The sequence below is a fragment of the Chenopodium quinoa genome, unplaced genomic scaffold, assembly GCF_001683475.1.
Source record: "Chenopodium quinoa cultivar QQ74 unplaced genomic scaffold, ASM168347v1, whole genome shotgun sequence".
Lineage (NCBI taxonomy): Eukaryota > Viridiplantae > Streptophyta > Magnoliopsida > Caryophyllales > Amaranthaceae > Chenopodium > Chenopodium quinoa.
Window position 1 is genome coordinate 3,014,991 of NW_018744092.1, and position 23,691 is coordinate 3,038,681.

The window sequence follows — 23,691 nt, forward strand, 5'->3', positions numbered from 1 at the left end:
ATAACAATGTAAACCAATTCAATTACTTAAATTTTTGATATATTTATATGGTCTTTAATTAGTTTGGACATACAAATTTATTGTATACCTTAATTAAGAATAAAGATCATATATAAAACCCATCTCTAAAACAATTTTGGTGAACATCATAGTGATCATATATCAACCACTATAATGATATGAAGTCAAAATCACACGGATCAAGTAGTAGATATTGAGAAGGATTTGATAAATGTTTGTGTGGAATACTATGCCCCAAACGAGAGTGAGTAACAGGGGTCATCTAACCACAACTGAAATTCTAATCTTGACGATGAAGCTGATTGTAATTTTAAAGTGTAACTAATCTCATCATCAAATTGCCATGAAATGTATAGATGGATACATGTAAATATTGAAAGACACAAAGGTGAGTGTGGCACAACCCATGCTTTTGTTATTTATCTTGCATGAGAATACAAATATTATGTTAAGTGATCGAAAGATTTATTTTATGTCCACTTATAATTCAAAATTTGACAATTTCTTCATTGTTAGGTCCTTTACTTTTCCATGTGTTTTTATAATGTAAAAGCATAACAATTTGCATTTGATTGGACTCTACCCTTACACATTAACAACTTATTTGGAGAAACTCGAACATGACTTACCATTTACACTTATCCAATAATTATAGTATTATTATCTTTGACACAAGGAAAGCAAGAATCAAATGAAGAAGCTGAGCATACTCAATTAAGCAAATTGAAGTAATTAGGTGTAAACTCCAACTACATTATAAACTGTAATTAACTTCTATTGAGTCTAGCTAATTGTGAATTTGTAAACATGCTAATTTTGTCCTTAATAAATTAGACAACTAACGATAGAGAAGAATAATCATTCACGTTTTTTCAACAAATTGAATAATTCACCATTTGTCGGAAAACTTTGGTTTCTTGCTAATTTAATTTATCTTAATATATGCAAGAAGAAGCAAAGAAGGATAATTCATCATTTTAAATAATTAGGAAAGTCGGACCAAATCCATGTGAATATGGGAGTTGCCGAGTTGGTGCATATGGGCAAAAGGCCAATTTGACAGGCAATCACCGTATGAGTATGAGGTATGACCAAGTAATTAACTTTCTTCTCTTTCTTTATTGCTAACTTCGAACTTTCATTTTTGCTACTTTTCTTTGATTTCTCTTTCGGACCATTACTATACTTTGACTTTGTGGCAAAATAAAATCTCAAAATCTATCATTTGTAGGAAAAATTGTAAAAATAATACAAACTTTGAGCGGTCCGTCAAAAATAAGTTAATCTTTTGATTATTTCTAAATAATACAAACTTCGGGGATTATCCGCTTTAAACAAGTTATGGCACGACCGGCGCAGCCCCCCAGCGCCGGTCGCGCCCAGATCCCACTCTCCCGGCGCCAGCAATGACCCCCTTCCCCCGCGTGTCATCCCCTTCCCTCTTCCCCGGCAACCAGCGAACCCCCTTTCCCAAAACCCTCCCTCCCCCGCAAAACCACCAAAAACCCATCTCCCACCCTCGAAATACCCTAGTTGGACCTCCCCAACCACTGCTAGGGGTTCGATTGGGGTTTTTCGGGGGTGGGGGATGGGTTTTTGGTTGTTTTGCGGGGGAGGGAGGGTTTTGGAAAGGGTGTTCGTTGGTTGCCGGGGAGGAAGGAAGGGGGTACGGTGACACGCGGGGGTGGGGTTCAGCCCGGCACCGGGGAGGGGGATCTGAAAGTGGATGACGCCGGGGGACTGGGAGGGTTTTGGGGGCGCCGGTGGTGGGTGGCTGGTGCAGGAATCAGGAGATGTTCTCTTTTTTTTTTTAAGAAAATTTTATAAAATATTTTAATTGTTAATTTTTTTAAAAAAAAAGTTTTAATCGTTCAACCATAATAAAGTTGTTATTAAGAGTTAATTACATTGTTAAACAAATTTTTTGAAAAAGAAAAAAATAATTTAACCAGTCATTCAGGTTGCAAGTAAAATAACTTGTTTAAAGCGGATACTCACCAAAATTTGTATTATTAAGAAATAATAAAAAATTTGACTTGTTTTTGACGGACCGCTCAAAATTTGTATTATTTTTGACAAATTTTCCTAATTTGTATACCAAATTAGGCTAATTGTCTACTCCCTCGAAGTCCCTCTGCCCCTAATATTTTTCCCCATTTGAGTTTTTGCGGTATTCATGATGTATCTTAAAATCATTTTATCTCTATTTTTCTACATGTAAAATTATAAAAATTGGATATTAATAAAATATACAGTGAGACTAATGAGACGAATCCAACAAGATTCCTCTTGACTATATTATCTCTTATAGATTAAGAGAGTATTTTATGGCCAAAGATTTTAAAGTTTGATATATTTTTGCAATGGGGCAAAAGAATGATCAATTTTGAAAATGATATATGAAGCCTTCAATGCTACATGTAAAGAGTTAAAGTGAAAAGTCTTTTGCTAACAAGCGTATCGAGACGTTAGATAACTAAATATGAAGTATATAACCTAAAATAGTATTAATTTGGGATGCATGTCAAAATCAAGCGTGTGTAATTAATAATGTTTATTTTACCTTTTTCCACTTTTAGTTCTCTTATCTAATGCTCTAGGACGCTTGTTAACTTTTACCAAGTGAAATTAATAATTAAAATAAAAGAATAATTACACCAATCATTCCTAAATCAACGACTCTTGATAGCTAGACTGCTAGAGGCCTAGAGATATAAATTACCCAAATATAAAAGTACAAAGAGAATATATGTGGTCAACCATTATGTACTACTAGAAATAGGCCGTTTTTCGACGAAAAAATTCCGTCGGAATCACTTGAAATTTCGTCGGAATGGTCTGTCGCAAAAGATTTTGTAGGAAATTTGCACTTTTCCGATAGAATTTCCGTCGAAAAGACGATTTCCGACGGAAATACATCTATATGAGCTTGGTTTGACTTAAATTGGGAATCTGTCGCAACATTCCGACGGACTGAATTCGTCGTTATGTACCCTCTTCCGACGGAATATTCCGTTGTAAACCATTACTTTTCCGACGGAATTTCTGTATGTTGCGAGGGAATTTTATTCCGTCGGAAATTTATGATGCATTTTTCCATCGCAAATTTTCGACGAATTTTATTTCCCTCGGAAAATACAGACTTTACGACGGAATTTTCCATCAGAAAATTTGTCGCAATATTCCGACGGATAAGTTTTCCGTCGCAACAAAAGGAGTTTCCGACGGATTTTCCATCAAAAATTCCGTCGGAATTTCACCTGCTAATTTAACAAATTTATTGATTTTTTTTTAAATTCCCCCAATCGAAACCTATACCTCCTGCACCTAATTCACGATAAAATTAAATTAATGATTTAATTACAAAAATATATATATAAAATAATATATACATTGTATGCAAATTAAGTACATGTACATACTACACAAACTAAAGCTAAGCTATAGCCGGAGTACCCTGCCCTGCTTCGCCACTACCCGGGTCGTCCTTGGGGTCTCGAGGCTGAGGTTGAATGGTGGAACATGTGTTTCTTGGGAGACGACTCATAAACTCCTCCCACTTCTCCTGGTTTTTCCTCTCCATTGCTTCAAGTCGGACTTCCATCTCGACTTCCAATTCACTTCGGATTTCACAGCGAAGAGCCTGCACCCTATGCTCTATATGATCCTGCATCTGAGTAACAATGGAAGGCGTGTACTGTTGTGAAGACGTGGAAACTCAACCCATCTGGCTGCCATAGTACAGCTCTGCACTTCGGCCAAGTCCCTTCACACGACCCTTCTTGTCACGACCACCTACGGTCTCCCAGTACAACTCATTCGGACTCTTCTAAATCCCTTGAGTGCTTGCCTCTTCAACCTCCTACAAGATATACATATGAAAAAGAGCAACTTACTAAGTTTAAGGAAGCATTTTCATCAAAATAGAACCAAATATGGCCGAGGTGACTTATACTTTGCCCATTTTCAATGTTTCTTAGAAAATGAGTTCTTTCTTTCTCATAACATGTCAATAATAGGTAGTTTTAGGTGTATAGGTCTTGAAATGACAAAAAAAAAAAAAAAAAAAAAAAAAAAACTAAGTTTTAGGAACCATTTTCATCAAAATAGAATCAAATATGGCCTAGCTGACTTATACTTTGCCCATTTTCAATGCTTCTAAGCAAATGAACTCTTTCTTTCTCATAACATGTCCATGATAGGTAGTTTTAGGTGTATAGGGCTTGAAATGACAAAAAAAACCAAAGTAACTAAGTTTTGGGAACCATTTTCATCAAAATAGAACCAAATATGGCCTAGCTAACTTATACTTTGCCCATTTTCAATGTTTCTTAGCAAATGAACTCTTTCTTTCTCATAACATGTCCATGATAGGTAGTTTTAGGTGTATAGTGCTTGAAATGACAAAAAAACCAAAGTAACTAAGTTTTGAGAACCATTTTCAACAAAATAGAACCAAATATGGCTTAGGTGACTTCTACTTTGCCCATTTTCAATGTTTGTTAGCAAATGAACTCTTTCTTTCTCATAACATATCAATGATAGGTAGTTTTAGGTGTATAGGGCTTGAAATGACAAAAAAAACCAAAGTAACTAAGTTTTGGGAACCATTTTCAACAAAATACAACCAAATATGGCATAGGTGACTTATACTTTGCCCATTTTCAATGTTTCTTAGCAAATAAGTTTGGAATCTAAGTTATATTGAAGTTGTTACCGCAATTTGTTTCGCTGTGGTGTTGATTGGCACTGTTCCTTTCTCAGGCACATCCTTGAAGTGCGTCTTCAGAAAAAGCTCAGGAGTTGTTGGTAGCTGGCCTTTATTCTTCGCCGCCTTTGATTATACATGCAGAAAATCATCATTATAAATGTCACACTGCCATTTCATTGGAATACACAAATGCATTCTATTTTACTTGCCTATTTTTGCATGTTGGACAGCTGACATAGAACCCTAATAGTGGGTTAATTCGACCACATTTTCCATCGAACTGCCCCTTCTGTTCTTCCTATTTTGGGTCGACCTCTTCTTATACGTCGAATCTATGGCAACAATGTCCATCATTTTTTGTGGACTTCCTCATTGAGCAAGCCTGGCTTGGCGCCATTCATCTTGTGTGTGATTGTGTAGAACATGTCACGTAGGCGAGTTGCAAACCTCCTTTGAAAAGTGACCTTCACATATGCTCGTTCAATTGAGGTGCCCATGTGAATTGTTTCTTGCGAATGATAAACTTTAAAAGTTATAAACTCAACTCAATCAATACATTTAATAAAACATGTATTAACTAAGTTAAAAATAGCATACACTGAACAAGTTCCACCAGTGTTGTTTCGTTGCTTCATCTACCTCTCCATAGTTCCTCCAAGGGTCTCGATAGTATCTGGTAAGCGTACTGAAGATCGCACTCCTCATCTTGTTATCATCAAATTTACAATAAACGAGAAACAACAATGTTAGATGATCATCAACAAAAAGTAATATAGAATTTGTTAGAAGTAATAAATAGGTTAAATTTTCGAAAATAAGAATATAAGTCCAATTCATTAAATGTACGTATGTACCAGAGCGTAGTAGGGTCTAATACTGACAGCTCTGAATCCTCCTGTGTCTGATCCTGTGCATGGGTGGAAGGGGGCTCCAGAGTGGCACCCAAATCATGTGCCTCCACATCCTCCATATCTTCATCATGGTCGTCGATGACAACAGCGGGATCTTTCCCTTTCCCCTTTGCTTTCCTCGACGATCCTCCATCTCTACCCCCCGCCATGACCACCTAAAATAGATGTTAGTAACATGGCATGATATTATAAATGACAAGTATAGTGCAATGTAATAAAATTTTATACAAACAGTAAAGATTTAATATAAGACCAAGTCATATTTTGATTTTACAATAACTAGCAAATGTGTATGCCTTGAACGGGTATCTAGGCATATGATTATGAAAATGATTTATTTAAAAATATATAAACTAAACTAACATACATTATATTAAACAAATATATCATAATTAATCTAAACAAAATTAACATATCATAATATCATAATATTCAAATAAACCAAATCAAACAAAACCAAACAAAACTAAAATTTCATAATATTAAACCAAAATAACATACATTATACAAAACTAAACAAAACTAAACTACATTATATTAAACTAAAGTAATCTAACATACATCATAAACTAAACCAAACCAAACTAACATATCATAATATTAAACTAAACTAACATACATTACATAAAACTAAAGTAAATTAAACTACATTATATTAAAATACCCTAAATAATCTAACAGGCATTGTATTAGGGTTTGTAATGTGACAATTAAACCAACTAATTGTACAAATCCTACACAAAAATTAAAGACAAAAAAAATATAAAAGGGTTTATTATTATACCAAAATTATATTAACTTGAAACAAAAGGGGAAAAGGAACTCATTATGAGTAGATATAACCTCGGTGGTGGATGCACGACAAGCTCGGTGGAGGTGGCGTCGATGGTGGCTGCGAAGAACTTCTACAGTTAGGGTTTCACCGGTTTGATTAAAAAAATTAAAAAAAAATAGAAAACAACAACAACAACAACACTAACCACCGACAGCATCAGGAGCGGCAAAACCTTGCTTTGGTAGCAGCGGTGATCGGTGGTGGCCGCGGAAACGGCGGTGGTGAGGGTTAGAGATCCGGAAAAGAAAAAAAAATAAAAAAAACATCACAAAACTAACTCCACTTACCAAACGGCGCCAAGGCGGTGCGTGGAACCCGGTGGTGGCGGCGGATCTGGGAGCGCTCTTCCTCTTTCTCTTTCTCCCGTTCTTTTTTTCTCTCTCCTTTGTTCCTGGTTTTGTGAATAACAATGCAAAGGATCCTATGTTGTTTTAACCTGTTCCGAGGGAAATAAATTCCGTCGAAATATTTTCGAGGGAATTTCCCTCGGAAAATACCTTTTCCGACAGAATATTCTGAAGGATCCAAATTCATCGGAAAATTCAAAATTTCCGACGGAATTTAGGTCAATCGGAACGGTTCTGTCGGAAAACGGCCTATTTCTAGTAGTGATGGGGGTTACTTCGTTAGTATTATAGGGGTTACTTGTCAGTAATGCAGGGATTACTTTGTCAGTGTTATAGGGATTATTCGGTCAGTGTTGCAGGGGTTACTCGATCAGTGTTATAGGGGTTATTTCGTTCTTTTACAAGCGGCCACATGGTGTGGCTAGCCGCACACAAAACACGTTGGAATATAAAAGGTTTGAAGCTTTAGCAGTTACTCCCTCCGTATTTTACTACTTGCTCCATTTCTCCTAGACAAGTATGCCAATACAAATCTTTAATCAGTAGTATCTTTAATTATCAATAAGTTTAAATTATAAAAATTGAAAATTAAAAATCTATTAAATGAGACGATTCCAACAAATATCCACAAGACTATATTTTTAGGTATATATAAATTACGAATTATTAGTCATAGTAATAAATAATGCAAAAGTGCAAATAGAGAAAATATTAAAACACGGAGGGAGTAAGAGTCTTAGCACAAATCTATGAAGTGAATTAACATATGCATTAACAAAGTTGGGGTGTCAGAGATACTCTTCATAAAAGGAACATTATCCCGCTTAAAATTTGCCCGATTTGCAATCATCAAAATGAAATCTTGGGTTCAATTCTGTGCAATTGGGAAAAGAAAGAGATGGATATGACAACTTCATTGTGGGAGTAGATGAGTCATGGGATAAGAAGACGATAAGGGCAGGGATTGGTTGGGAAATCATGGGAAGTGACCATGACAACGGGGCAAATGAGGGTAGTAGACATGGTGCGGCAGCGTCAACACTCCAATGTGAAGTATGGGCTTGCCCGGAAGCAATGAAATGGGCTCGATCTAAAGGTAAGCAGGGGATCCTCATCCTCTCAGATTCTATTTCTCTCCTTAACAACCTACAAGACAGACTAGGTAAGGATGTTTTGATCACTTAGATGATTAAGGAAATAAGGGAAGTGCGTGCCTCGTTCCAAAAATGCACAATTTTAAAAGTTTATAGAGACCAAGTGCAAAGGGCAGACGACATAGCTTGGAGATGCTATGTTATCCTTTCTAATTATTTGTAGTTTGTTTTGTTTTGGAAATTTGCTATTGTCAAAAATAAAAAAAAAAATAAAAAAATGAAACACTTGAACATCTTTTCCTCAATTGATCAAAAACTAGAGAATTGTGGACTCTTCCTTTAATAAAAACTAGATTGTACAATCTCCTTTGTTAGTTTAACAGAAAATTTTCTGTTTCTTAGAAAACACCCAAACACATTAAGGAAATTTATTTTCCTCATTTGGAGTATTTGGAAAGAACGGATGTTGTTATCTTCCGCAGTAAGACCTTTGACATTTTTAGAATCTACTATCAAACACAATCTGCGTTCAATGAGTGGCACCAAAGATGCCTCTTAGATACCTTTTCCTCTATGGGATCTCCCTTTCCGAGATCTCGGATCTATTCTTCTAATTTACTCTCCCCATCTTCTATCCTTGTATCATGGAAGCCTCCTCCCATCAACTTCTTCAAACTCAGCTTCGACAGGCAGTTCGCAACAATTCAGCAGCAGTAGGAGTCATCATCAGAGATAGCAGCGGAGCACTCATCAAGGCATCTACCTTCAACCTCGGCAACAACAAAGCTTTCATATATAGCTGAAGCTATATAGCTCTTCATAAAGGAGTACAACTAGCTATTCAATGTGGCATTCAAAACATCCAAATTGAAGGTGATAATTTGCTAGTCATCAACGCTATAAAAGGCATTTGGACAGTCCCTTAGCACGCAGATCGAGCATATTATCAAAGACACTCATTCTCTTCTCACTCGGTTTCAAAGTTGGAGTATCCAACATATTTATCAAAAGGCAAATCACGCAGCGGATTGGATTGCTAATGTAGGTCATTTAGTTTCTAATAGTATGGATATTGATAATTGTAATAATTCTAGTTTGTTTTCTATTCTTTCGACTGACAAATTAGGAATACCCCTCGTGAGAAGGGCTTCCTAATGATTTTTATCTTATCATTAAAACAAATAATAAAAAAAATAAAAAATTAACAAAGTTGGGGGACAAATACAAAACTCGACTTCCCCTTTTAAAAATCATCAAAGTGTACGTATAACTTTGACTTTTTATTGGTTGATAGTTTGTTAGGCATACTTCCTTAAAATCCTTCCGTACCATTCCAAAATAAAGCTTCTTGAATGAGTAAATATATATTGAGCTGAATTTAGAAATAGAAAATACATTATACAAGTAGTCTTTATTTTCATTGGAAAAAAAAAAAAAATTGTCATCTCAAAATTATACTGTAAGTCTGTAATAGCAAGCATGATTATTAGTTTATTACGAGTAGTATCTTTTGTGATTGGATTTGTTGACCTGGACTTTCAAAAACATGCAGCAATTAATTTTTTTTTTTTTTTTGATAGAATGCATCAATTAAATTATAAAGTCAAAATACATTAAATCCATATTAATTTTTTTATTTTTTTATTTTTTTTTTTCGGGAAATCCATATTAATTATATTAGAAGTTTTTCAAGATGTTATTATTAATAATTAAAAAAAATTAAATACACCCCTAACCCAAAATAATAAGCCATAATTATATTTTAATTTGTCCTAAAATAATTTCCCACATTCTAATATACCTTGTAAACTCTCAATGACAACTACTGTATAAGCAAATCTGCAAATAAATAGTACGAGTACCTTGTGGAGTCAGTCATAACTCATAACAAATAAAATGAGGGCAAATAAAATCCTAATATAAATAGGATGGATAAAAAAAGCTTTTAGATCAAATTATAAATTGAGGATTCTAAAGTGTCCGTATAGGCATTAAAGATTCATTATCAATAAAATTATTAGATAATCCTTCCATAATTATTTAAATTACCCCCTCTGGATTTATTACTTGCCCCACATTCTTTTTTAAAAACTTTTAACAATATTTTATTATTTCTCTCCCCACTTGCCCTATATCCACTTTTGTTTTTTTAGAACTTTTTTATTTTTCCACTAATCTCACTCTCATTCTATTTTATTACTTTCTACTAATTCTTCTAAAGCTTCGCACATGGAGAAATGAAGCAAGTAATAAAATACGGAGGGAATATATTATAGATTTTAAAATTTCTCTTTAGGGTTCACCATTCCCTTCAATTTAGCAGTTACTTTATTTTTTTTGTAAGGTAATCTTTAAATTTGGCAATTTCCCTAGGATCAAATTAGGTTTTATCTTACCCAAAAATCTTGTCTTTAAAATATAAGTCTTGTTAATTTTTTTATTTTAATTTATTTTTTATTTTATTTTATTTTTTATAAATTTTATTGCAAGTAGTTCTTTTTTTAGATTTCATGTATTATCAATCTTTTTTTTATATTCACTTTTTATTGGCTAAACACCGTCGTATTAATTTATATGTGTATTACGAGTACTTAGACTATATTCAATTCACATGATTTGATTTGGTATGGATTTTCCTAATTTAATTTAATATGATGTGGTCTTATCTGATTTGATTTTCAAATTTGGACAAAATTTGTACACTTATTTGTAGGATAAAATTTATCAAATGAGATTCCTATTATTAAGTACTTTCTGAATATAAAACTTTCATAATTTTTTATTACAAAAATAAAGATAAATAACCACAAAAAAAAAAAAAAAAGAAAAAAAGAAAAATTGGTTTGGTTTAATCTGGTATGGTCTGATCTATTTGTTATTTCTAAAATAAATTGATATCAATTTATTTAGGGTAATGCTAAATAAGTACTGCATATAAGCACTTAATATATTTCGTTTTTTAGTACGAGTATTAAGTTGGGAATTTATTGTTATTATTTCCACTTTTAATTTTTTTTATATGCAGGGTTGCATATTTCTTTTTCCATTTATTTAAGTTGAACTAAACATAACTTTATAAATTAAAAGAGAGATTAAATTATTAGTAAAATATAAAAACGGGTAGTTGTGAATTATGTTTGGGTCTCGGCCTTCCCCACCAAAGACCAAAGCTTTCCTTTAATTCCAAAACACTAGTAGCAAGAATTGGTCAACTACTCCAACTCTTCTTCATGCCTATAACTCAATCAAAACTCCCTACCCTCACCAAACCCAACACACAAACCAATAGAACCTTCCTTTTTCCTACACCCCCTTTTCATTACAATCTCTATATAATTCCACTTTCCACCCCTTCTTTCCCTTGATCAAAACATCCTCCCTTTATTTTGGTCCTCTACCCAATTACTCTCCCCTCTCTCTCTATAGACCCACAACCCCCATTCTAGCACTCGCCCGCCTTCCCGATAAAACTGATTCATATCCGATTACTCAATCAGTGGAAGATGGGATCAACAACGAGACTTTCGTTGTTAATACTATCAATATCTTTCCTAGTCACAACGGCAATAGCACAAACAGCATGTAGAGCACACACCTTTACAAACAACCAACAATACAGCAGTTGTAGTGATCTCCCTGAATTGAATTCATTCTTATATTGGACCTATGATTCGACAGCCCGCACCGCCAACATCGCCTTCCGAACCACCGGGGTTAGCCCGACCTCGAACTGGATCGCGTGGGCCCTTAACCCGACTGGGTCCGGCATGGTTGGGGCTCAGGCTTTGGTTGCCTACCAAAATTCTTCCAGCAGCAGCGTTCACGCCTACACATCTTCTGTTACTTCTACTGCCACCTCTCTTGCTGAAAGTAGCATCAGTTTCCGGGTATTTACTATTACTCCTTTTTAGTTTTTCAATTATCTATTTTCTTTCTATTATTAATCCCAATGAAAATTAATTGTGTTTATTTAGTTTTTAAATATTCATTACAATTTTGAACGGATTAATTTAGTAAAAAATTCATTGTAAAAAAATTAATAGAGTATTTAAATTAATCGTGATCGTCAATTATCTGGGTTAGTTTTTTAACTGAGTTGGACGGTATCAAAAGCCTGAGTGACAAAATTACTTTGCTTTTTTTCTCCATTTGATCACAAGGTACAAGTAGATATTTGGGAAAAAGAAATAATCTTGTTTGATTACAGAGTAGTGCACAAGATACTACCAGTTATGCCTAAAATAAATTGTCACTTTGTCAATATTAGAAACGTGTATGAGTTATTCCGAAGTATTATAAAATAAAAGAATATGAATTTCCCATGAAGAATTAATAATAATTTATTGTGATTTTAATGTTAAATATCAGTCAAACAAAGATTTTTTATATTTTAATTATTATTTTTAATAAGTTGTTGCTTTAGGATGATGTAAGTGTTACACTATGATGATATTGCGGTACAATTGGGTAAAGGTCAATACAAAGTTTTAAAAGTTAGCATTGAATTATTTTTAAAATACAATACTTTTTCAATGGAAGAAAAATCTAAATTTTACAGGTAATTTCTTGATTATGGAGTTAGAAAAAAGAAAATGTGATTTGGTATCTGGGTTATTTTTATGTTATCATCAACAATAGGAAAAAAAAAAAAGATTTGATTTGCAATAATAAAAACCAGCTATTTATTCCTTATGTGCATGTTATTGAATTGACTAGCGTTTAATTTTAGAATCAATCAAAATGATCACTAGCCGCCCTGTTTGATTGGAATGGACAGCCTAGCTCATCTAGAGGAAGAAACAGAATACTCTTTACTCGTTATTATAGTGGAGACATAATTGTTACATTACTTGTTTAAATTACATTGTTTGTTATAACACAAAGTGTAATTTTAATTATTATTTATTTATTTATTTATTTATTTATTTATTTATTCGGGTGCTAATAATTGGTGACTTTTGTAAACACTATGGTTATATGGATGATGTATTGTCTACAATATGTGATTATTAGATACTTATATGTACGGTATATAATAAAATTGGTAACTCGACTAATTCATATGATGGTACAACTATAATTCAGGTGAGCAACTTATCGGCGACTAGTGGGACCAATGAGATGACAATATTTGCAACTATTCAACCACCAAGGACGACGGTGAACCAGGTGTGGCAAGTGGGCCCAGTGAGCGGAGGTAGTCCGGGGCAGCATAATCTTCATAGTGCTAACAAAAAATCCTCTGGCTCTATTAACTTCCTCTCTGGCCAAGCCACTGCAGGTGGTGCAACTATTCAAAGACTTAAACAAAAGAATGTAAGTTTTCAATTTCATTACTCCCACTCGTTTTTATACTCGCTTCTAATACAATCGACCTCATAAAGCTGTAGGGGTGTTCAAAAATACATGACCAGACCTTTTATTGACTCGTTACAAAGAAAATTGTCTAATGCCATTACAAATTTACACAAAGTTAAAGAAAAAAACGAAAAAAGCCCCTAAGCTAGTTGGGATTAATCTAGTTCCTACCTCTTTTGAAATTTCAACCAACTTACCTACTCTTCTCTTATTAAAGCTTATTCAATTCTAGCGTATATCTTTGAAAGAGTCAATTAGCATTATGTTATTGCTTGTTTCTAATGTTATAAATTAATGCATAAGTTTTTAGTTGTCAAGCATACTTAAGCACATTAATTAAGTATTGTATTACTCATTTGGTTTCAAAATATAAGACGTTTTAGCCAATTTGAATGTTACAATAAAAAAATTTAATTTTATAATTAGGCGTTACACTATCAATATAATAGTTCTTTGTCTTCTTCCATCATCGATATACAATTAACTAAAATAGATTATTCAAACTTATTTAGTTCTAATAAAGGAGATTAAAGTAATAATGCCTACTTTGTGAGTTGTAACCTTAGCACATGTGTTTGGTAGTCTTTGATCATGATGAAATGATTAGAATTAAGCGAACAAATTTGGGGCTAACATGTGTAAGTGTAACCACTGCCTCGTACTAACATGCAAAAATTATGAAAACAAATTATTTGATCTTTTGGTTGGTGAGCTATTTTCGTGTCAACAACGACATGCTCTTTTTTTCATCACTTTTTCTTTTGCTTCTTTATTGCGCATTATTTTTATCGGAATAATTTTTATTATGTATTTGGATGCGCTTAGAATTAGGTGCTTGAATTATATATTTTTTTTCTTTAATTGATAATTTTACTATGCATCCAGGTGCATTTAGAGCAAAGATTATTATATATTTTCATATATATTAGTACCTTTTAATAAATGCACTCGAATATATGTAAGAAGCTTATTTCGTTGTCGGAACATCACACGCTTTGATATTGAAAAAATCATTCCATCAGCGTTTTGAACTAGACAAAGAAAAGAATGTTATTGTTCACCCACCATCAATAAGCATGATGTTGATGTGAAAACATAGAAATCATTTCTTTTGAAAGACTTGACACTTGAACATCTTAATGGTGGTTATTTAATTCTTAAGACTTTTTTTTAGTCAATACATTCATTTTTTTGTTTTCAATGATGTATCGATTCACATGTTAAATTTATAATTTCTTTCAAATTTTATGTATTCGACAAAGTCAAAGATTTATATAGTCAACAAAGGTCAAAGAGACCTCTAATTCTAGGCAAAGAATAGAATTGTTAAGATATGGTAATAGTTGGTACTTGGTACTAAGGTAACAATATAATTTGGTTTTTTTAAATTGTTATCATGTTATTTGAGAGTTTGTATATAATAATAGATGTCGCATGAAAGGTATGTTAAATACTTTTCGTAATTATAGCATCGTCATAAAGTTTAAGCGTGGATCTGAGTGTATAATAATATCAAGCAAATTGGATAATCATAATTAAATTGTGGGTGTTAATTGCAGACACATGGAGTTTTGAATGCAATTAGTTGGGGAATTTTAATGCCATTGGGAGCTATAATCGCAAGGTACGTGAAGGTGTTCCCATCAGCAGATCCAGCATGGTTCTACCTTCATATAACTTGCCAAATCTCTGCTTATATCATCGGAGTTGCTGGTTGGGGTACTGGTCTTAAACTTGGCAGTCAATCTGCGGGTATTGTTTACCACGTCCACCGTAACATTGGGATCGCTCTTTTCTGCCTCGCCACTCTTCAGGTTTAACTTACTTCTCTTATCTTTATTCGAATTGATATATTACATCATCTCAACCTGTTATGATTAAAGTTATACTTCGTATATGACATTAGCCGGCTAAAACACTGTTGTATAGATAAAGAGATTGTATATATAAAGAGATAGTCTTATCAGCTAAAAAATCATCTCGTAGAACTCTGCACATTAAGTAATGACATGTTAGAAAATTCAAGTACTTGTTACTCTACGTGTATGAGAATCAATATCATTTCACTTTATTGATACATTATTGATACAAAATATAGTTCAAAATTTTTATCTTTCTATCTTCTAGAGACTTGTAATGGACTATAAATATTGATACATTAGAAAATTCATGTAAGAACACGTAACATAAATTATATGGAAAGTGATGAATAATGCATAGCTTTTTTGACTAAGTTGCCACATTTATGGGGCCAGGTAGGTAAGTTAACTCAACTAACACGGTATGTTCCATAAATCATAAAATTTCAAGGTAGAGTTCGTAGGAACTTCTGACGTCTAGCTTTTAGATTGTCAATTTTGGTTTTAATGTAAATTTATGTCTTTTAATGCCGGTCCATTTTTTATTACTACTACTTGCAAAAAAATATACGAGTAAAGTTTTCTAGTCTAGATAAAACATCACCACCTAACACCCTTATTCTAGAATTACCATAGAATATCTTTCTTTTTATTTTCTTCTATTAACAATTTTATGTACAGTACATAGTATATATTGATATACTCTATTGGTTTCCAAATAAATGTCTCATTTAGCTTTGACAATTTTTTTAAACAGTAAAATAAGAAGACAATGGACTGAGGTGATTAATTTTCATTTGCAAAATTTATCAAATTACCACGGAACATAAATATGATACTTCCTTAAAAGTTAAAACAATGGCACTACAATGGAAAAAAAAGGGGTTTGAAAAAGTATCATATTGATATTGTTTAAAGTAGTACCAACTACCAAAGTCAAAGAATTCTAAGTCTACCTAACAGTCATTTTCTAACTTCAAATATTGGTTGATACGTTCTTTTGTTTCATTTTCTAAGTACTCGTATGTATCTTGGCTCAAAATCTAAGATAGAATTGATTTCTATATTCAACACTTTGGAAGCTTCTTCTTGTTGTGGACTTCTAGGACTTATATTAACTCAACAATTTAATAATCATACCATAAGACATTTTCCATGAACAATAGGAGAATTTGTTTGTGTTAGTTGACTAATATGTTCAAATCATAATAAACTTCAGATTGCGCCGTACTAGAAAACTCGTTTTTATAGTCTCTATATATTGTATAGGATATGTATGTGTACCCCCCCATGTTTTGTCCTCTCTTATTAAAAGGGGTGGACTTTGCGAATTTGATAATTTTTATATTTTTTCGAAATTTGAATAGAATTCATAAATTTTTAATACAAAAGAGGATTTTCTTGTTACTTTTTTTGTAAAACCTAAGATACTCGTCAACTTAATGTTAAATTACGACTATATATGTACAAACATCTGAACCTACTTGTCACACAATTGGGGTAGGAGAGAAATCGTTTTGACATAGTTTCGATTTCTTTGAATTTCAGGTCTTCGCCCTACTTCTAAGGCCAAACAAAGACCACAAGTACAGATTGTACTGGAAGGTCTACCATCACGGCATTGGATACATCGTGATCATCTTGAGTATCATCAACATCTACCAAGGATTCGACAAAGTGTTGATGCCAGAGAAGAAATGGAAGAGAATCTACTCAGGCATCCTCATTGCTTTGGGAGCCATCGCTCTTGTATTGGAGGCATTTACGTGGACCATCGGGTACAAGAAGAAGAAGACTGATCAACAGAAACATGGTCACCATGCTAATGGAACCAATGGATTTACTAATAGTTATGCATAGACTGCATGCTGCTGTTTTGTAAATTTTTCTATACGTTTGTTTCATCTTTAGGCTTATTATTATAGGTTGTATTATAAACTACAGATTTTGAATATTTTATTCTTCTTTTTCTTCTTTTAAATCCCTTTTGTATTATTGTTGCCAGTGAGTTATAGGGCATATTTGATTGTTTTTATTACTATGATAGTTTTGGTCCGATCCATTGCCTTTTGTGCTCTTGCACACATTTTTTTTCCTCCTCCCTCCTTTTTTTAACTTAGTGATGAGCTATTTTTATATATATGGATTAAAATTGTGCACTTTCTTTTTAAGCCATCAACCTCTCTCTAAAATTGTCAACAAATTTAATTAGATGATGTACGCATGTACCAAATTATACAGCTTGGATATTTTTTTAGTGAAGAGTGGATGTCATTTATTCTAATTGTTTAAAGTACATAGTAGAACCTATGCAAGACATGAAATCAAATTTTGTTGTGAGAATGTTTTATTAACGATAAAATAAAAAAATTAAAAAAAAAGAAGAAAACGCAAGCATTGAGCTAGACAAGTAATGGTGGTAAAATATGAAGGGACACTTGTGGTCATAGTTAGCCATGACTTTCAAACCTATTGCTCGATTTACCTTCGATTCGAGTAATGGTGGTGAATGCAAATTGTTTCAAACTAAAGGTTACCCATCTTGGGCATCAACAATAATAAAGCTCACATTTGAGCTTCAACTTTGCATGTAAAAAACCAATGAAACTTAAATTGACTTAAGAATATAAAAAACGTCTTAGGGTTTGTGATCAATTTCTAAGTTTCTAAGATTGCCTTAATTTTAAATTTAGTTGAAAATGACTTTAAATGTTTGGAGTCAAACTAAACTAACCAATGGGTTGAGGCTCTTTCTCGATTTCAATAATTTGTATTTTTCAATTACATTTTGTTTTATGTAAAAAATTTGCTAAGTGCATAGAATGTGTTCATTTTTAGTTACTTGTATAACAAAAATGTATTTTGTTTTGTCTTTAACATATTCATAGTTATTGCAAACAACTTAAATTGTTTCATATACAAGCTACTGAAAATTATTTAGTATTTAGTATGATATTATAATATTAAAATCCATCTCGAATTCCCAATAGCATGATATGTACTGCACTCACCTTTGATTCAATATTTCAACACTACCAAGATTAATAGATTTGGCCTTTTGGGAGTTGGGGGAAGCCGAAGATAGAATCTCCATCCCAAATTACCTCTAATGAGATTAGAATAAACTCTAATTACCTATAAAAAAAATTAAGCCCATAATGTTGGGCCGGGCCGGCTTTATGTCCAAAATCCGCCAAAATCCTTAATCATCTATAGGTTCTATTTGGCAAAACTAGCGGTAGCGGGTAGCTTTTAGCGGTCAAGTAGCGGGTACCTGTTAGAGTAACGAGTAGCTATTAATTAGTAGTGGGTAGAGGTTAGCTGTCAATATAGAGGGTAATAGTATCAGTGTTTGGCAAAAATAGCGATTGAAATGTTAAAATACAGTAAAAATACATGCATAATGCTTAAAAAGTAAACAAAATTTGTCAAAAGCTACCCGCTACCTTTCAAACGCTAATATATTTTTAACGTTTGACAAAAGCTGCCTAAATGCCGCTACCTCTACCACTAACCGCTTTATAAAACGGTACCTTATTGGACACACTTATTTTTTCCTACCAGTGTTTTAATTTAATCCAAATGTTAACCGCTACTTATAAAGCTACCGCCAAACAGGGCCATAACCTACGTGTAGAGGTGAGCATGGGTCGGGTACCCGTATCGTTAACACTATCGGTTCAGGTACCCGATAACCAATAACACTAAAAATGATATCCATTAACCGAACCGAAAGTTTGGGTACCCAGATTTTCGGATCGATTATTGGGTACCCAATATGATATCCAATAATGAAAATTTAGACTTTATAATATGGTTATTATGATATCATTCAAGATTAATTAACAATAATACCACATGATCATGACCAAATTACCAATAATATTACTAATCATTTAAATTATGAAGTGATTATGAAGTAAAGTAAGAGTTTAGATTTTGGATAAATAGATTTGAGTACGGAAAAAAAAAAAGAAAAAATTGCTTATCGGATCGGATCGGATCGGGTAATTGTTAATTTTAAAATGATACCCAATAACTGTACCCGATAACAAATCATCGGATCGGCTACCCAAACCATTGTGGTATCAGAACAAGTACCCTAATTTTCAGTTTGATAACAATTTGAGTTTTCGGATTTTCAAATTATTTTGGTCAGCCCTACCTACGTGGGCTTCAAATTATAGATTTCCGTGCCACAAAACTTGGACACTAATATATCTCCCCAACAAGCTTCACAAAACGAATAATAAGAATACAAAATCACAAATATAGCTTACTGTGCTTCTAGAGCTAAAGCTCGAACTAGGACAACAATGGCGGCACTTCCGACTGAGATAATCCATGAGGATAACCCACAAACACACACTTTCGACTTTGAGGAGCAAATTTATCACCCTTAGATTTTTTATTATGAGCAAAATAGAGACACCCAAACACCCATATTCATCAAAATTAGGTTGTTTGCCAAAAATAATTTCATATGGGGTTTTATTAGCTAGCAAGCGGGATGGAGTACGATTAATCAAATAAACCTCCCCAAGGACACAGTCTCCCCAAAAAGTAATTGGCAATTTACCTTGGAACATCAAAGCACGACTAACATTTAGGATATGTTGGTGTTTATGCTCTACCCGACCATTTTGTTGAGGTGTACCAATACAAGAAGTTTAAAAACAATGCCATGTTCATTAAAATAGGGTAGCATGGGTTTGAACTCCGTACCATTATCACTTCGTACACATTTCACAGTGACATCAAATTGACATTTTATCATAGCAAAGAAAGAACAAAAAGAAGAATAAACTTCAGTTTTGTCATTCAACAAATAAACCCAAACACCTCTAGAATAGTCATCAACAATAGTAAAAAAATAGTGAGCACCATAAGTAGAAGGTGTCTTATACGAACCCTATAAATCACAATGTATCATTTCAAAAATACGACTAGCTCTACTATCACTATCAGGGAAATTATCCCGTGATTGTTTAGCTTGAGTACAAATTTCACAAGCTTTATTCAAAAATTTACTACTAGAACTAGCACTAATAGCAGGCACTAACTTGACAATTTTGTCCGACGGATGTCCCGTACGACGATGCCACAACTCAAATGTAGAAACCTTTGGATTCGTCACCGCACATACTGTAGGAATTCGCCGGAAGTAGTAGAGTCCATCTATCCGTTCACCGGCTCCAATCAGGCTCCCCGAGTTTTGGTCCTGTATAGCACATAAAGAGTCAGTGAATCGGACAAAACAATGTGAATCATCAATCATTTTTGACACCGATATTAAGTTGCAATTTAATTTTGGGTACAAACAAAACATTTTCAAGAATAATGCCATTTGCCAAACACACTCGACCCTCCTTTGTAGCCATAGCATGGGCACCATCCGGAAGACCTATGGGGCATGGAGAGATAGAGTGCACATCCATCAAACAAGAGTCGTCACCGGTAACATGATGAGAGGCGCCGGTGTCGAATATCTAAGACAAGGAAAAACACTCACCGGTCATCTTATCATGTTGCCTATTATTAACCATATTCAACAACATACGAACATGCTCAGGTTCGAGCTCAGACAAAGCCGAAAGAGTGTCCGGGGAAGGCACGGAAGAGGCAACGCCAAGAGGGATGCCCACGGCATGAGCTCTGACCGTGGGCTTGCTGTGATCTACAGCAGCCGCAACAGAAGACGAGGCAGAAGTAGCGGCAGTAGCAGGTGGTTTACTACCGGGCACCGAGGCAGCCTGACCAGAAAATGTGACACCCCCCTTTTTACCATATTTTTTCAGCCACCATTGGGGGTAGCCGTGGAGTATAAAACAACCAGAGTTGTCATGACCAGTACGTTTGCAATGAGAACATAAGAGCCACGATTTATCCACAAGAGGTGTCGACTGAGCAGCCTTTCGATCAGGGGGAAGAGCGAACACATGGGCTTCGTCCTTCATCGTTTGAGCCTTGACCTTAGCAATACCTCGAGATCTTTTTTCCTGAAGAAATGCTTGAAATGCTCGATCAAGAGTAGTGAGAGGTTGTGGAGAAAGCAAATTAGTTCGTGCCATAGCGTAGCGATCATCATCAACACCAATTAAAAATTAATGCAATTTTTCTTCCTCTTTATCTAACTCATACTTGGCAGCCACGTTACAAGTGTAGAGGCCGCACTCGCACCCGTGGGGAGGTTTGACGATTGAGATCATCAAACAGCTCCATCAGAGTATTGTAATAGTCCTCGATGCTCATGGTGGTCGATTGCTTACAACTGGTGATAGCCGCACGTAATTGTTGCAAGCGAGGTCCATTAGCTTCACAGAAATGCTTCTCCAAGTATACCCAAAGTTTCTTTGCTTCCTCAAAATAGGGCATAGAGGCTGCTAATTTCGGTTCAATAGCTTTCAAAATCCAAGAATTAATCATGTTGTTTTGACTGGCTATTTTCAAGGAAAATCAGTTGAGATATTTTACTACTGGCAATCCAAAGGAACTTGTAAGAGTTTGTAATTGGATCAAGTCTTCTTATTACGTTTAAGTTGAAAATTATTTTACTGGAAATTATTCTTGTGATTAAATTGATTAAAGAAATGTTTTGGAAAATAAATATCTTGGATACCTTATTTTACAAAACGTTTTCTTTTTCTCCAAGCATTGATTTAAGCACTCCGTATAATTTCTCTCCAAGAAAACAGTTTTCAAATGCTTACCCATATGTCACGTTCATCAATTCCTCCCACGTTCTCCACTATACTGATATTGGTTGTTCCTAAAGTTTAGGAACACTAATTGTTAGTTGTAGAGAACATGGAGGAAGTGGGTATGCTTGGGTACGTTATAAATAAGAGGCTTTGTTTTCACTTTCAGATTGTCTGACCTTAGAGAGTCTTTCCAAACAGGTCTAGCTTTAGTGAGTCATTTCAAATGGGTCTAACTTAAGTTGAAAAGATATTCATATAATATATTTTGTTTTCACGTAAGTAAGTACCACAAGTTCCTAGTTTCCAAAAGTTCCAAGTTCCTAATTGTTCTTGAGTTTCTATGTATTAAAGTTAAATATATTATTGAGTTGCAATTTGAGAAAAAGGTTGAGTTATCTTTTGTAGAGACTTAAAATTGAGTTTTCGGGATTGAAGCTATAGTGAACATTTGGGGTATATTTAGATTTTAAAGGAACTTAAATTCTTATCGAGTTCCTATAGGTTGTAACAGTATTGCCTATATAGTGAAGTCGATTTTGAAAATCCCAAGTGGTCGTGGTTTTTCTTCTTATTGGGCGTAAGAAGTTTCCACGCAAAAATCTCTCTTATACTTTTATTTGATCCATAGCATTAAACGCTTTTAATTTCCGCAAAATGTTGGAACACTAGTTCCTACACAATTCACCCACCTCTTGTGTGCTCCATCCAAACAACAAGGATGTAAAAATAATCTATCTTATCAGATTCCTCTCTGTTTCTTCTCTTGTGCCTAAACCAATTATTCTCTTAATATACTTTGATACTTGATTCTTATGAGAGTGGACCCTTTGCGTAATCACATTTTTGTAGAAATAATTACAGAGTTACATGACTGCATATTAATTTTTTCATCACATTTCTTTTGAGTTGATTTAATTTGGTAATTAGTACTTAAATCTATGTTTCTTGTTCAATCTGAAGTAACTCTAGTATACATCTTTGCCAAGTGCACGTGTTGGCTGTGGCCGTTTACAAGCAGTACCCAAATTTGAAAGTGGCTATTGGACCGCGGATAGGATCAATGCAGAATTGTTTATCGATCAAATTCTTCTTTGTAGTACCTTACTAGTTAAGTTTAAAAACTGTTAACTCAAGGTTCATAGTACAGAATTAAATCCTTACAATTTCATCGTCTGTAAATAATTGAAGGGTTGTGGATGAGTGCTATGGTGAATTGTTGATAAAGGAATTGTATATCCGTGTTAAATTGTTAATGCATGACATATATTATACGTGTAAGAAAATAACACAAAGAGAACTGTTACTAATTTTTTTTTTTTTTTTTTTTTTTTGGGGAAAATGAAATGTTATTAGAAGTTATTGCAGTCCCTTGAAAAAAAAAAGTAGAATGGGTAATCATTGATGTATTTTTTTTTAAGTTTAAAAAATAAACAAATGAAGTAGTGACAGGGGTCGTTATTGGTATTTAAAAATAAAAATAAATAAAATAAAATAATAATAATAATAAAATGAATGAGACTCGAGTATTGGGGATTTGGAAGGATGTGGTGAATTGACTCTTAAATTATATAAAAATGATATCATGCCATTTTAAAAAGATTACTAATCATTGAGCAATCCTTTTTTTTTTTAGTTATGGTGATTATTATGTGTTAGATGCATCTTGTTCAATGCAATATGTAGTCCTTGTGAGTTATTATTGATTCATTTATTTTCCTGTTTGTATACTTGTAGAAGATGAATGATGGGCCTCTTGTTAGGAAACATCGAAGAGGGTTCGAGGATGATGGTTATGGGGGTGGGGAAGTGAGAGTTGGTGGTTTCGAGGGTGGGGGAAAGGGAGGGGACAGTTAT

The 23,691-nt window shown here is 33.8% G+C and overlaps 1 protein-coding gene across 1 annotated transcript; it reads left to right on the forward strand.

The window, feature by feature from the left end:
- The first annotated feature begins 11,164 nt into the window (after positions 1 to 11,164).
- On the forward strand, positions 11,165 to 17,191 carry LOC110691863 (cytochrome b561 and DOMON domain-containing protein At5g35735-like). The gene is made up of 4 exons (XM_021868831.1): positions 11,165 to 11,806; positions 13,005 to 13,235; positions 14,837 to 15,091; positions 16,685 to 17,191. The coding sequence occupies exons 1-4, from the start codon at positions 11,423 to 11,425 to the stop codon at positions 16,994 to 16,996; spliced, it is 1,182 nt and encodes a 393-aa protein (XP_021724523.1). The 5' UTR covers positions 11,165 to 11,422; the 3' UTR covers positions 16,997 to 17,191.
- The last annotated feature ends 6,500 nt before the right edge of the window (positions 17,192 to 23,691 follow it).

Bases quoted from the DNA above. Each gene is read 5' to 3' on its own strand.
- LOC110691863 (XM_021868831.1), top strand. From the start codon at position 11,423: ATGGGATCAACAACGAGACTTTCGTTGTTAATACTATCAATATCTTTC. The intron at 11,807-13,004 runs GTATTTACTATT...ACTATAATTCAG, and splicing joins AAAGTAGCATCAGTTTCCGG to GTGAGCAACTTATCGGCGAC. The intron at 15,092-16,684 runs GTTTAACTTACT...TTTGAATTTCAG, and splicing joins TCTGCCTCGCCACTCTTCAG to GTCTTCGCCCTACTTCTAAG.